Source organism: Chinchilla lanigera, unplaced genomic scaffold (assembly GCF_000276665.1).
Source record: "Chinchilla lanigera isolate Chin_1 unplaced genomic scaffold, ChiLan1.0 scaffold00041, whole genome shotgun sequence".
NCBI lineage: Eukaryota > Metazoa > Chordata > Mammalia > Rodentia > Chinchillidae > Chinchilla > Chinchilla lanigera.
The window spans coordinates 13,955,605-13,971,561 of NW_004955442.1; the positions used below are offsets into that span (position 1 = coordinate 13,955,605).

The 15,957-nt window shown below is 45.2% G+C and overlaps 1 protein-coding gene across 1 annotated transcript in view; it reads right to left on the minus strand.

Moving 5' to 3' along the window:
- Window positions 1-10,833: 10,833 nt before the first annotated feature.
- The window catches only part of Znf174 (zinc finger protein 174), an 11,146-nt gene continuing 6,022 nt past the window's right edge, over window positions 10,834-15,957 (minus strand). The window contains exon 3 of the mRNA XM_005391356.2: window positions 10,834-11,874. Coding sequence (XP_005391413.1) covers window positions 11,273-11,874 — 602 coding nt within the window. The 3' untranslated portion in view covers window positions 10,834-11,272. The remainder of the gene's footprint in view (window positions 11,875-15,957) is intronic.

Consider the following 15,957-nt stretch of genomic DNA (forward strand, 5'->3'; position numbering starts at 1 on the left):
ATCTGCCCTGTTGGGTTCGTACCTGTTTCTTTTCCTTTTCCCTAACAATTTTCCCATTATTATTACATCTTACACCTCAGAAAATAGGGCTGGACTGGAGGGTATGTTGAGAGGTAGGAGAAGAGATGGGTGGGGCTCAAGCTACACCGTGAAATCAATCAGCTACATGTGAGCTGTACAAACTCCGGAAAATAACTGTCTCCTCAGAATGCCAAGAGGATAAACATAGAATCTGCCTCAAAATCTACAGGGGCGCGAAGAGAGGCCCTGAAGTGACTGTCCGGCAGAAGAAAGCTGTGTACCTGTGTAAAGGAGGTCCTTCCTATCGCGCATTCCTCTTTAACTTTTCTTTTTAGGAGATCTGGGCACTTCTAAGAGTTTTTCTTCTTAGGAGGAGAGTTGCAGTTTTATTTTTGTGTAATTGTTTGATTCAAGTGTTTCTCCCTCCAGACTGGGCTAAGACTGATGCAGGTTGTCACCATAGTACCTCCAGCACTGAAGGGTGCCTGGCAGACAGCGGGCACGCAACAAACGGTTGTCTGCCTGTGAATTTGCTCAAAGAAAGAACCCCTGGGAAAGGGTGCCACGCCCGGACTCTCTGCCCTAAATGCGCATGCGCGTCGCCTCGCGGAGTGGTAGCCACATGTCCCAGGGGCTTCCACGGCAGTCCGTGCTCATAGTTGACAGCTGAGGCAGGCAATGGGCGAGGCTGCCAAGCTATGCGGCCCAGTCGGGGCGCTTCCTGTGAGGGTCCTGTCCCTCACCCTGCGGCGCTTTCACCTGCGGTGCTCGTTGTCTGAGGAGCCACCTGGTCCAACCTGCCTGCGACAGGGTTCTGACTGGGTGTTCCTGGTTACCCTAGGGACAGAGGCATGTGACGCCCCGGGGATCCGTCTCCTCCCGCCCAGCAGTCAGCCGGGAAGGGAGCTCTGTGGGAGAGGAGCTGGTGACGGGCGTCGCGGAAGTGAGAGCAGGAAAGCAGGGGCAGGGTTCCATTGTGTTCGTGTTGAGATCACTCTGCAGCCAGTGGTCGGGCTGGGGAGACTACAAACCCTCAGAGGAGGGAGGAGGCCCGTGGAGGGAAGCGGGCGACTCCAAGAGGGAGGAGCGAGAACAGGAAACAGCCGTGGCTGACGTTTCTGGCTGCGGAGACTGGATGGTTGGTGAGTTTGTGGGAGATCTCGCGCCTCCCGAGTTCACACTTAGGAAGAGATGGGTTGATCACAAGTAAGCGTGAAACTGCCATGTGCATGTACTACGAGAAAGTGTTAGGAATTCACCTGACCAGTGCGGTCAGGCAGTCTGTTTTCTTCTAAGGAGAGCTAATCGCTAAATAATGACATGGAGCAAATTGGTTGGAGACTTTTGGAAAGGGCCCAAGACAATGGGCTGAAATCTAAGGAAGAACTACACATGGGCCTAAGCTAATATTCTAACAGACCCCTCCCCTCCAACACACACACACACACACACACACACACACACACACACACACACACACCCTAAGCTTTTCCTGCTCACCTCTAATATGTTTCCAGTAGGAAACAACCAGAAATTGATCAAGCGCACAAGGACAGGACGTGACATTCCCGGGACCAATCCTTGCTGGTATGGAGCTGTTCACTGAGCCATACTGTGGCTACATATTTGAGTATCCTGGACCTCTACATCCCCCTACCAGAACCGGAAGGTTTGCAGATAAAAGATGCCACCAGAGGGTGGACTATGACCTATAAAACTGTGGTCCAGGTCCTGAACCGGCTGCTGCGCATCAGACTCCTCTGCTGAAAGGATGCAGCCGGGTCAGGGAGGTGCTGAGCCAACTACAGGAACTGCACTCTCAGGAGCTAAGACCAGTGGTGCCCAAGGAACAGACCAGGAGCACTCCTGATGATCCTGAGAGATCCAGACTGGGTTCGGGCCCAGCACCCTGAGGGTGATAAGAGGCAGCAGCCATGTCGGCGGATTCAGAGAGCCCAGGAAATGAAGGTGTTGGGAGTGGGAGCCCAAAGCACGAACAGAGGTTGGCAATGAGCTTATGTCCTTGGCAGAATTAGATAGGAGTAGTAACCCTGAGCACCTGCACCCCTGCTTCCTCCCTGGCACCCAGGGCTCCTGTCTCCAGCCTTCTCCACACCACAGAGCTCAGGTTCACCTTTGTTTTGGCTAAGGCAGAACTAGACTTTCAAGCAGCTCAGAGTAGAACTGAAAAGGAAACAAGAGCATTTTGTGTAACTCCCTCATTTTACCAAGAGAATGGTACGAGTATCATAGAGCTCAGTAGCTAGTTACTGCACTGGAAATGGAACTTTAGGTTCCCAGCCCAGTGACTTTCCCACTGTCTCAAACTGCCTCTTGCCATGTTCTAGTACAGCAGTCTGCTAGCCCTATCAGCAGTTAACTCTTATCTTGTGAAAAAGGGATATGCCTCAAAAAAGATTCTCTGGTTGCATGAATTTCTTAATGTACTAATCTGGGCATGGTGGTATATGGGAGGCAGAGGCAGGAGGATCGCTGTGAGTTCAAGGCCATTTTGGCTTACATAGTGAATTCAAGGCCAGCCTGAACTACATAGCAAGACCTGTCTCAAAAAAATAAATGAAAAAAAATAAAAACTACCAAGCTGTATACTTTACCTGGGTGAATTACATCTCTAATAAAAGTAACGTTTTTGCTAGGCATGGTGGTGCATAACTATAATCCCAACACTTGGGAGGCTAAGGCAGGAAGATCACCCTGAGTTCAAGGCCAGCCTGGGCTACCCTGTGAGTTTAAAGCCAGCCTCAATTACATAGTGAGAACTGTCTCAAAAACAAAACAAAAAAATCTTTGAAGAAGATGAAATGTGTATTTAAAAACTGCTATATATACTTAAATATGTAATATATAAAAATTAACATCAGATTTAAGGATAACGAATATCAGCTTAAGGGGCTGAGGATTTAGCTCAGCAGCACAGCGCCTGCCTGGCAAGCGCAAGGTCATGAGTTTGATTCCAAGTACGGGAAAAAACAAACAAAAAACAAAAACGAGTATCAGCTTAAATTATTAAGCTTCTCTGACAGCCTGATCCCTTCATTTCCCTGCCCTGGCACCCCTGCCCATTCCCCCTCTAAGGTACTCACAGGAACAGTGAAGGCTCCAGGGGCAAAGGCTGCCTGCCCAGCCCACTAGAACCTAAAGCTAGGACAGTCTCCGCATGAAACAAAGTGGTAAATGTCCCCTTTGTGGAAGTGTCTGACAGTTCAGGTGCTAGTGTCACAGGTGTGGCAGAAGGATCCATCCACAGGTAGGGTATGGAAAGTCTCTTTTTTCTTCCATCAGTAGACCTATTGTGGCAAGGTTTGGAGGGAAGAGTGAGGGGTGGTCAGAGGCAGACTTGGTCACCTGCCTGCATTCTGCCCTGCCCACTTCCGGTGGTGGCTGGACCAGTCTTAGGAGAGCTGCTCTGGAGACCAGGCCTCTGGAAGGCCGAGGCACTTCTGCCTCTGGAACCACTGCCCTAGGGCACTGAGGAATGCACTTCACTGCAGGTGCATGATCAGATCCTCTCACTTAAACCTAAGGCAGTGTAGTGTTCTCACCCTGCAGCTGAAGAAAGAGGTTCTGAAAAGGTAACTACAAGCAGGACAAGATCCAGAGCCAAAGTTCATGTACGCTTGGATACACCAAATGGGCTCCCCACACTCATTTCTCTAAAAAAGCACTTTAACTCTTCCCCACAACACTGTCTCTGGCCTAACAACCCTGCCTACCTGTGGCCTATAACCGGCCCATGGTGTCAGTTCCTGGGTTTCACCTTCTAGGACTGTTCCTAAGATCCCATCCACTCAGGCGTGCCCCTCTGCTGTACTCAGGACAGTGCTTGTATCCTCTCAGGACAAGGTTAAGGCCTCAGGGCAGGCCCCCACCCTCCCCCCACCCCCGCCACCTCCTGGTTAGCCTAATTTGTAACCTTCATGTACAGCCCTGACTAAAGTGGAGGCAGCCACAGTCTTTGCCCTGAGCATTAGTTCCACTGGCTGTGGGGCCTGCAGTGGAGGCTGAGAACAGTGTTCTTTTTCTTTGAGTTCTAATTCACATAATAAAATTCTCCCTATTTGAACGCACAATTTAGTGATTTTATTAGTGTATTCACAAGGCTGTGTAACCATCACCCCAGTGGTTGTCTCTGACATCTGCTCTTTGTCTGTGCAGATTTGCAGATTTGCCTATTTTGGACATTTTGCAGATGAAATCATGAAATATGTGACCTTTAGCATCTGGCTTCTTTCGCTGAGCCTATTTTCAAGGTGGATCCATGTTGTAGTGTGTGTCACGACATTCCTTTCTCCTGGGCAAACGGTGTTCTGTTCATTCCTTTTTGTGGGCGAACAGTTCTCCGTTATGTGGCTGGGTGTGGTGGTAACGGCCTATAATCCTAGCACTTGGGAAGCTGTAGCAGGAGGATGGTATTGAAGCCCACCCTGGACAACTTAGCAATTTAGCCAGACCCTGTCTCAGAGTTAAAAATAAAGGGGGAAGCTGGGAACATAGCTCAGTGGGAAGGCTTGGGTTTAATCGGCCCGTGCCTCAAAATTAATTAATCAAATTAATTAAAAATCCTGAAGGCTGGATATAGCTCAGTGGCAGAGTGCCTGCCTGGTAAGTGTGAGGTTATGAGTTCAATTCCCGATACCAAAAAAAAGTAAAAATAGAAGTCCCTTATGCGGATGGACCACATTCTGCCTATTCATTCTGTCCACGCTGCTCTTTCCTAGAGTGTATTCCCTGTGCATCTGGTAGGTGCTCCTGCTCCAGCCTGGAAGAGTCGAGCTGCTGGTGGCATACTCGGGTGCAGCCCTGAATCAGGAAAGCCTGCCTGGACTTCTGTTCCCGGGCTACTTCTCAAACTTGGAACCCTTCGGTCTCCTCTCTCCACTGACATGTTAGGAACCTTGCTTCTTCATCTTCTCATCTTGCTCCTTCTACATCCTTCCGTACTTAAGGACTTCAGCAGATTTAGTAAGAACAACCACTGAGGACCCTCTTCCCAAATTCTCAGCACAGTAATGGAAAACAGACACTGCTGGGTCCACTGGTACACACCTATAGTCCCAGCTATTTTGGAAGCTGAGGCAGGAAGGCTGCCAGAGGCCACAAGTTTGAAGTCAGCCTAGGCAACATAGTGAGGGTCTGTGTCAAAACAAATAAAAAACCAAACCAGGGCCCAGGGATATAGTTCAGTGGCACAAGCGCCTGCCTGGCAAGCACAAGGTCCTGAGTTCGATTCCCAGTACCAAAAAAAAAAAAAAACCACCAAAAACAAAAATAACCCTCCACAGACATTAAAATCAGACCTACTTGTAATATTAGGGGTGTTTATTAATTGTAGTAACTGTACAGTTACTAAAAACTTCAGAACTTGTGTGGTTTTCTTCTTTCCTTCTAAAGTGGGAACAATTATCTACAGAATTTTTTTTTTTTTTTTTTAGAGACAAGGCCTTGCTACACAGTTCAGGCTGGCCTTGAACTCAAGGAGACCCTCCTGCCTCAGCCCTCTGAGTGCTGGGGTTATAGGTGTGCCACTATTCCTGGGGGTTATGGTAAGAATTAAATGAGGGGTTTTGCTTTGTTTTGCTTTGTTTTTAAGATAGGGTCTCACTGTATAAATCAGGCTGGCCTTAAACAGGATGCAGCCCAGGCTGGCACTGAACTCATGGCAGTCCTCCTGCCTCAGCCTCCTGAGTGCTGGGATTATAGGTACGTGCCACCATGTCCAGCTTAAATAAGGTTTTGTATATAAAGTACTTAGTAACATCTGTTGCTCATTAAGTAATCAGTAAATATTTTCTTGGTTATAGAAATGTTTATTCAAGAGTCTAAACAGCAGCACCCTTCTAAAAGAAGTTTTAAATTTTCCATTAAGAAGTTGAGGTGTACATGATTGAAGTTGTGGGCGGGTTGTGACAATGATATGACCTGAAAGACTGCCAGGAACTGTTCAACTAGTGTCACAAAGATCCTAAGCCTCAGTATCCATTCATAGGAATGTCATGTCATGCTGTTTCATTGACAGCTTAGGAGTTGTGACAATTTAGTCACTTTTGTATTCTGGCAGGTGACAGCTGTTTTAAAATATGCATTGCAATTGTGCAAAAGTATATTACAATAGAATGGGAGAAAGTATTTTCAAGTCATATATATAACAAGAACTTGACTCCAGAATACTTAAAGAATTCTTAAGACTGAACAATAAAGAAGACAAATAATCTGCTTGGCATGGTGGCGCATGCCTATAATCCCAGCACTTGGGAAGCTGACGCAGGAGGATTGCCTTTTGAGGTCACCCTGGGCCATGTAGTGAGTTCAAGGCCAGCTTGGACTACATAGCAAGACACTCTCTCAAAAAAACAACAGAAACAAACAAAACAAAACAAGACAATCCAATCTAAAAATGGAAGAGTTTTAAATAGCTACTTTTTTTTGTTTGCTTGGTTTTTTAAAACAAGGTCTTGCTATGTGGTTCAGGCTGACCTTGAACTCAATGTGTGACCCAGGGTGACCTCAAACTTGTGGTGATCCTCCTGCCTCAGCCTCTCAAGTGCTGGGATTATAGCTGTACACCACCATGCCCGGCTAAGTCATTTCTTTCAAGTAGGTACATAAATGATCAGTGAACACAGAAAAGAAACCTAACCCCATTGTCATTAGGGAAATGAAAATCAAAATCACAAGACACCATTTCACTCTCACTAGATAGCAATAAAAAAAAAAGACAGACAATAGCAAGTGTTGTGATGATGTAGAGAAATTATAACACTGATATTCCAAATGGTGCAGCCACTTTGGAAAACAATTTAGTACTTCCTAGAAAAGTGGAACAAAATAACATATGCCCCAGCAATTCTACCTCTAGGTACTGTATATACCCAAGATAAATGAAAATATAAAAAGTTGTACATCCATACTCACAGCATTATTCACAATAGCTAAAAAATGGAAGCAATCCAAACGTCCACCACAGATAAACAGGTAAACAAAATGTGGTCCACTCGTACAATGGGGTACCGTTTGGCAATAAAAACAATAGTCCTTATACACGATAACAAGGAATGGACCTTAAAGACACCATGCTCAACAGGGGAGTTAAAGAAGCTTCGGTGGGGAAATGACTACTCATGTAATTGACTTCTCTCTGGGTGTTAAAAATATCCCAAAATTAGACTGTGGTGATACCCGCACACTCTGTGAACACACTATCATGTAATCACTGAACTGTACATGTAGCAAAAACATGGATTTTCTTTTTTATTTATTTTGTTTTTGCTTTTTAAGACAGGGCCTTGCTGTGTAGTTCAGGCTGGCCTTGAACTCACTATGTAGCTCAGTCTGGCCTGGAACGCATGGTGATCCTCCTGCCTCAGCCTCCCAAGTGCTGGGATTACACAGCACGCACCACCATACCTAGCAACACATGGATTTTCTGGAATGTGAAATAGCTCAATGAAATGATTTTTTAAAATAGCATTTTTGTTTTAGAGACAATGTGGGGAAATTTCAACAATATCTGTTGTACTGTCAGTAGTTTACTATTAATTTTGTTGGGGATGAGAGTGGTATCATGGGATAGATTTCCAACTCATTTGCTGTAGGTAGGAAATGCTCTTCAGAGAGAACTGTGATGTGCAGATCCCCGACTCTCTACTGGTGCTTTCTGTCTCCATCCATCTCCCTGGGGAAAACCAGGGACCAAATATCCCGAGCAGGAACTCCACTACCCCAACACAGAAGTGTCAGGCAGGGCCTGGAAAAGATAGCAGAACCTAGGGGGCGGCTCTACGGGCAAGAGCTATCCACAATGGGAAAAAGGCACAAGGTGCTTTTTCCTACCTTGGGGAGTTGCAAACAGAGGCCAGTGGAGGCCAATAGGTCAGAGTCTAATGCTGAGCTCTGATGGCCCATACATAGGCAGGGAGGGTAGGGGAACCCTTCTTCTGAATACAGAACCCCGGGACCTTCTTCCAGGCCATGAGACCGCTGTGGGGAGGTGAGGCTTTTGCAAAACCGGACTGTAAAGGCAAGGCAGCATCACAGACTTGACATCTTTTAGAAAGGAATGATGTTCAGAGTAGTGATTTTGTCATATTTTTTCGAGGTCCACAGCTGGACAGGTACCAATGACACTAAGATTAGACAATTACTGATCTGCTAGTCTGAAGAGAGGAAGCAAAAATGTAAAAGGGATAGGGCTACAGCTCAGTGCAAAGGCCCTGGGTTCAATCCCCTGGTACCACCAGAAGGAAAGGAGGGAGGGGGGAAGGGAGGGAGGCTTCTTGTGCCAACCCTTATAAACAGGTGAAGCGGAATACTGTGTTTCTTCTGTGGGAAATTCTCTTTGACTAAGTTGACTCATGACAGATGCCTGGTAGGCAGAATCACGGCCCCGATATCCACATCGTAATCCCGAAAACTGCAAATGTTACCTTATATGGCAAAAGGGACTCTGCAGAGGTTATTAAGTATCTTCAGACAGGGACGATTACCCTGGGTGCCTGACACACTCGGAACAACCCTTGTAAGCGGGAGGCAGGGGAGCCAGTGGCAATGGCAGTGGTGACAGAAAGGTGGAGGGTTATACTTTGAAGAGGGAGGAAGGGCCTCCAAGGCAGACAGTGTAGGTCACTACTAGAAGCTGAAAAACAAAATCAGAAGAATCAGATTCATCTTAGAGCCTCCAGAAGGAACTGGCCCTGCCCCCGGCTTGCTTTCAGCTCAGTGAAACTGACTTTGGATTCCTGACCTGTGGAGCTGTAGCAGATGTCTGTGTTGTTTCAGGTCACTTGTCATAGCATCAACAGGAAACTCCTACAGACGTGACAAAGACTCAGAAGTTATTCAGAGACAACAATGAAACTGGCCTGGACAAAAAGGGCAGGGTGAGGGGGAACAGTGAGAAATAGAGGGCCTTGACCACAGTGTCACATTGAAGGCTGGAGTGAGGTGAGGGGCAGGCTGAACACCGAAGATAAAACGTGCCCAGGAGTTATCAGAGTAGCTGGGAAGTTGACCTTTGTTTAGACCCTCCAAACGCTAGGAAGGCCAGTGGACTCTCGAATCTGACACACTCCCCAGGATCTGTAATTCGGGCAGAAGTGCCCTGAGGTCAAGGGCCTCAACCACTCAAGTCCTGAACACCTATTCCTCTTGGGTGGCGCATGGGCCAAGTCCAAAAGCTAAGATGATGTAACACACACCGTCCTAGAACTGCTAAAAAGAGTGTGGGAGCTTCCCAACTGTGGCACCACTGACGTGAGAGGCTGGATGAGGGCGGAGGGTGCCGTCCTGTGTGCTGGAGGGCCTTCCGTGGCATCCACCCGAGGCCAGGAGCAACCCTCCTTCCCTGAAGTCTTGACAACCCAAAATGTTTCCGGGCATTGCCAGATGTCCCCTGGGGGCAAGACCACTGCCAGGCTGCGCATCTCCAGGCAGGGACACGGAGCCATGACTACAGCAGACGTCAGCTTAGATCTTCACGCCAGCAGCTCTGGTAAGATGGGTGGAAGTGGACGGAGTGGACACGGGCAGGAACAAAAGGCAAAGGCAAGAGCCTGTGCCAGGGCCCCACGTGGGCACTAGTGTCTTGGCAGTTAGGAGTAATGTCGATTTTAGGGGGCCAAAGAACACAGGCTGCAGTCGTGAGGTGACGGGCAGAGACCTGACAAGGCAGGTATTTAGCAGGAACGCTACCTGCTCTTACTGATGCAATCTCCAGAAGTTTCCCCTAAGCTGACAGAGGGGCCAGCTTGCCCAGGTTATCTTGTATACTGACCAGGTCTCAATTCTTACTTTGATAAATCAGGTGGGTGGAATTACATGACCTCCTAGGCCTAGGTCTGGGACTCTGATGTGTTACATAAGTATATTTTGTCACTTTAAAAAGATGCTTTTGAGGAACACTGTACAAATCATGAAATTAACCCATTTCATTGATTTTTCAGTAGAGTCCATGGGTTGTGCATCCATCCTTGTAATCTACTGTGAAACACTGTTATCATTCCAATCATTTTGTTAGACTTGAGGCCAATGGTCTAGGTGAGAAAGGAGAGCAGGCATAGTTCTTACCTCCCCAAGGCAGCTTTTACCCACTACTATTCCTCCCTGTAGCTTTTCCCTGTCTTGTACTGGGGTTGTGGTAGCATATGGATTTTCTTTTTATAAATCTAAAGGTGCTTTGATATAAAAAGATCCCTCAAACGCAACTTTTTTTTCTTTTTCCTGATACTGAGGATCAAACCCAGGGCTGCTACATCCACAGCCCTCTTTAATTTTTTTTTTTCTTTTTCTTTTTTTTTTTTTTTTAGTACTGGGAATCAAACTCAGGACCTTGAGCTTGCCAAGCAAGGTGCTGTACCGCTGAGCTATATCCCTGGCCCATTTTTTAGTTTTTTGAGACAAGGTTTTGCTAATTTACCCAGCATGGCCTTCAGCTTGTGATACTCTTGCCTCAGTCTCCAATACTGCTCAGATGACAAGTGTGTGGCATGGTACCTGGCACCTTTTTTGTTTTTTAATAAAAGCACTGTCTACTTATTTGGCACCCTCTCCTCATACCAATGTGTACATATTCTCACTTGATCTGTCCTTTGTTATGCAGATCTAGGAATTAGAAAAAAATTAGGGATTTATTTTCCTATGATTTTGTGGTTGTTGTTTTGTCTTTTGAAACAGGGCCCCACTATGTAGTTCAGTTGGCCTTGAACTCAGTAAGTAGCCCAGGCTGGCCTCAAACTAGTGGTGATCTTCCTGCCCCAGCCTCCCAAGGGCTGGAATTATAGGCACATGCCAACACGCTGTTTTCCAATGAATACTGACTTTAAGTTACGGTAAAATGCTGAAGTATGCACACATCAGAAACTTGTGTGAAATGACAGCAAATGTATAACTCTATATGCTTCAACATATCTTAGAGGATAAATAAAGCAAGAGATGGCGTAACGGAAGGAGCCACCTGCTGGGTCATCCTGATTCTCCCTTAGTAGTCACTCCTACCTCTTGCAGAGACTGCAGTCCTCTTATTCCAACACCCAGACTTGGTATCTCTGTACCCTGTCACCATGTGCTACTGGGCCCTGGCTAAGCCTACCATAGGGCCCCTCACCAGCCACATGTGCACCGTTACCCTCCAAGGCTGCTTGCTCTCCTTGCAAGTCACCAGTCAGTCTGTGATTTACATGCAAGTAGTAGGAGAAACATAAAGCCTTTCCCTGTGACTGCAGAGCATTCGATGCCTTCAGTCCCCATGGTGAAGCCTGTGGTGCTGATGAAGGTTTGAGCTCTGGCGAAAGCTTTTCCCACACTGGCTACACTGGTATGGCTTCTCGCCAGTGTGGATCCTCTGGTGCAGCTTCAGGGTGGACTGCCGCCCGAAGCAGTTCCCACACTCCCCACAGGTATACGGCCGTTCTCCTGTGTGTACCCTCTTGTGTCGTTTCAGCTCTGAATTCCACGTGAAGCTTTTCCCACAGTCATCACACTTGTAAGGTTTCTTGGCAGAGCGGGTTCCCTGGTGACCCAGCCGCTGTAAACGACTGCTAAGGCCTCTTCTTCCACCTTTGCTTTTCCTCAGACCTCTCAGTGGGTGGCCTTTGTGGGGGCTGCTGATGTGTTCCAGTTCCCGGCAATGTCTCTGGTAGTGAGCAAAGGGCTTCTGAGCATTTGGGGGGCTGACCTGCCTCCGTGGCAACCGGGGGTCACACACCTTTGCCCCTCTTGCTTCCAGGCTCTGCAGACCATTCCCTTTGGCTCTGCCACTTGGCACTGCACATGGCTTTGCTCCTTTGGCCTCTTCCTGTTGTGGATTTTCCTTGTTGTCACTTCTTATTCTGGGGGCCTCTACAATTAGAAAGAATATGCTTCATTTTCTATTAGAAGAAGGAACTTCAGCAAAAGTGTTAAGAAATAACTACGAAGTTTCTCAGAGCATGACTCTCCACTGGCAATGTGCATTACATTCTTTGGGTACTTGTTAATATGCAGCCCCACCTTCACCACTCCCCCAAAGCACTGAATCAGAATCTCTGGCTCCTGGGGTGGTACTAATTTATATTAAAGTTGAGAACGAAGTCTTCCAAACCCTTCCCTTCTTATCTTTAGGAAAAGGTTTACATTTCCCTGTTCCTCTTTACCTAACTTATCAGTATCAACTAATGAATGAACTAATGCTCATCAGTATCAACTAATGAATGAAAGGAAGAGAATGAATTGACAAGTGTGGTGGTGCACACCTGTAATCCTAGCACTCGGGAGACTGAGGCAGGAGGATTACCGTAAATTCAAGGCCAGCCTGGGTTACACAGTAAGTCCAGGCCAGCCTGAACTACATAGCAAGACCCTGTCTCAAAAGAAAAGAGAGAATTAACTGATTGCCAAGGTCTCACTGTGTTGACTAGGGTAACTTCAAACTCCTACATTCAAATGATCCTCCTGCCTCAGCCTCCTTGAGTTGCTAGAACTACAATTTATGATGTGTACCACTGCACCTGGTTAACAGTAGCCAAAAAAATCTTCGTGTGCTGCTGTGCATTCAATCCTAGGCCTCACACATGCTAGGCTGGCACTCTACAGTGTATTGTGCTATTTTTATTTATTATTATTATTATTGTGTTTGGTTTTTGTGACAGGGTTTCACTATGTTGTCCAGGCCAGCCTTGAACTTGCTGGGTAGCCCAGGCTGGACTTGTGATCCTCCTAATTCAGCTAACCAAGTTCTGAGATTACAGGCATGGGTACTACCTGGCCTTTTTTTTTTTGAGACAGAGTTTTGCTAAACTACCCAGGCTGACCTCAAAATTATGATCTTTCTGCCTCAGTTTCAAGTAGTTGGGATCAGCGTTATGTACCACCACGCCTAGTTGAAAGAGTAGAAATTTGATACTAAAAACAATGATTTCGACAAATACCTCTCATTTACAGGGATACTGGTCAACAACCCCTTTCTCTTTAAAGAATCTAGTGACTTGTGTTTTCTTTCATTCAAAGGTGATGGCATATTTGTTTAGAAACAGAAATATAGGAGTCAGGGATATAGCTCTGCAGCATAAGCGCCTGCCTGGCAAGCACAAGGTCCTGAGTTTGATTCCTGCAGCTCCACAGTTAACATGTACGTTATTAACATGTATGTTAATTACAGAAACTTCCTACCTTCTGATTACCAGGATTGAGGATTACCGTTAAACTGAGCTGGAACAGCCCATGGGAAGACGGAAGATCTGAAGCAAGACCTGTGAGGTGAAACTGTGTATGTGTACCATCTAATATGGCAAATGTGACCACATGGCTGTTGAGTATTTGAAATGTGGCTAGATAATGTGCCTGGGGAACTGAATTTTTAATTTTAATTAACTGAAATTCAAATTTAAAGCCAGGTGTGGTGGCACATCCCTGTATACCAGTACTCCGAAGGTTGGGTCAGAAGGATTGTTTTGAGCTCAAGGTCAACCTGGAATACATAGGGAGTTCAAGACCAGCTTGAACTACATAGCAAGACCCTGTCTCAAAACAAAAAACAAAACAAAAAGAAAGAAATTCAAATTGAAATAAGCAACCCAAACAATTATAGCCAATTGACTTTAATCATGGTTCTTGAAATAGTATATAGACAGAATCATTTTTTCAATAAATGATGTTGGGACCAGTGGATTTCCATTAAAAGAAAAAAAAAAAACAAACGAGGCCAGGTGTGGTGGTGCACATCTGTAATCCCAGCACTCAGAAGGCTGAGGCAGGAGGATTGCCCCGAGTTCAAGGCTAGCCTGAACTGCATAGTGAAACCCTGTCTCAAAAAAACACCAAAAAAAAAAAAGAAAGAAAAAAAGAAGTTGGATCTTGCTATGGTCTAAATATTTGTGTCTCCCTGCAACTTTACAAGCTGACAATCCCCAGTGAAGTTGTATTAGGAAATGGGGTATCTGGGAGATGATTAGGTCATGAGGATGGACCTCCTCATAAATAGGATTAATGCACTCATTAAAAAAAATGCCAGAGAGAACTTGTTTACCCCTTTCGTTTTTCATTTATATGAGGACATAGTAGGTGTCATGTATGATGACACCCCCCCATACACCACACACACACACACTATATCTGTTGTTGCTTTGATCTTTAATGTTGGATTTCTCAGCCTCTGGAAGGGTGAGAAACAAATGCCTGTTGTTTATAAATAAATTACCCAATCTAGCTGGAAGTGGTAAGCACTCCTGCAATGCCAGCACTCAGGAGGCTGAGGCAGGAGGATCACCACAAGTCCAAGGCCAGCCTGGGCTACACAGTGAGTTCAAGGCCAGCCTGAGCTACACAATGAGACCCTGTCTCAAAACAAAACAAAACAAAACAGAAAAAGAAAAGGAAAAAGAAAAAGAAACAAATGTACAGTGTAAGGGGCTGTTATAGTAGCTTGGATGGTCTCAGACAGACCTCTACTTCACAGCACTTATGAAAATTAACCCAAAATGGACCAAAGATAAAAATATGAGATAAATCTCTCTTTGAAAAAAATTCTGTAAATCTTTGCAGCCTTGAGTTAGGCAATGATATTTTAGATATGACTAAAGCACGTAAAAAGCACAAGCAAAGAAAAAATAAATTAGAATATATCAAGATTAAAAACATTTGCAAGCCAGGGATGGTGGTGAATGCCTGTAATTCCAGCACTCAGGAGGCTGAGGCAGGAGGATCGTTGCAAGTTCATGACCAGCCTAGGCTACAAAGTGAGGCCAGCTTAAACTGCATAGCAAGACCCTGTCTCAAAAAGACATACATACATACATACATAAATAAATAAATAAAAAACATTTGGCCTTCAGAAGATACCAATAAGAAACTGAAAGGACAACAAATAGAATGGGAGAAAATATTTGCAAATTACACATAAAGTCTGATATTCAGAATACATAAAGAATTCTTAAAACTCAACAGTAAAAAGACAAAAAACCCACCCAATTTAAAAATGGGCAAAGGATCTGAATGCTATTTCTTCAAACAAGATATTCAACTGACTAATAAATACATGAAAGACGCTCTCAACATCATTACTACTTAGGGGAAATGCAAATCAAAACTAAAGGGAAATATCTGGATGTAGTATGTATACACACAATGGAGCACTTCTCAGTCATAAAGACAAATAAGTTTGATCCATTTGTAGGAAAATGGGTCTATCTGGAGACGATAATGCTGAGTGAAGTAAGTCAGATGTAGAAAGTGGAATATTGCATGGTTCCTCTCATCTGCAAAACTCAAAGTACAAATAATTTAAAGAGCAAAATAAAAGAAAGATCATAGAAAACAGAGAGGGAGACCTTTTGGAGAAAGGAAAGGAGGGGCTGGGGATTTAGCTCAGTGGCACAGCACCTGCCTGGCAAGCACAAGGTCGTGAATTTGATTCCCAGTACTGGAAAAAAAAAGAACCAAAAAAAAAAGAAAGGAAAGGATTTAAGTATGGAGGAAGAGGGAAGGGAGGATAGGGGAACAAGAAATAAAAAGGGTTAAGATGTAATATGTGTATGTACCAACTCCCCATGATGAATGCATTCATTGTCTGTCATGAATATGTACTAATAAAACACACACACAATAATTTTTTTTAAAAAAAATTCCCAAGGGGATACCACATCACACCCAGCAGAATGGCTGTAATAAAAGACTTAAACAGCTGCTGTAAGGAATGGGAAGGAATTAGAGCCCTCATACTCTGTCAGTGGGAATGTAAAATGGTACAGCTGGAAAATGGTCTAGTCAAACATAGAGTTTAGCAATTCCACTCCTAGCATACACCCAAGAGAAATGAAAACATATGTGCACACAACACTTGTATGCAAATGCTGACAGTGACATTACTGATAACAGGCAAAAGAAGAAACAAAACTCCACCAATTGATAAGTAAATAAACAAGGTATGGTCTATTGGTGCAATGCATT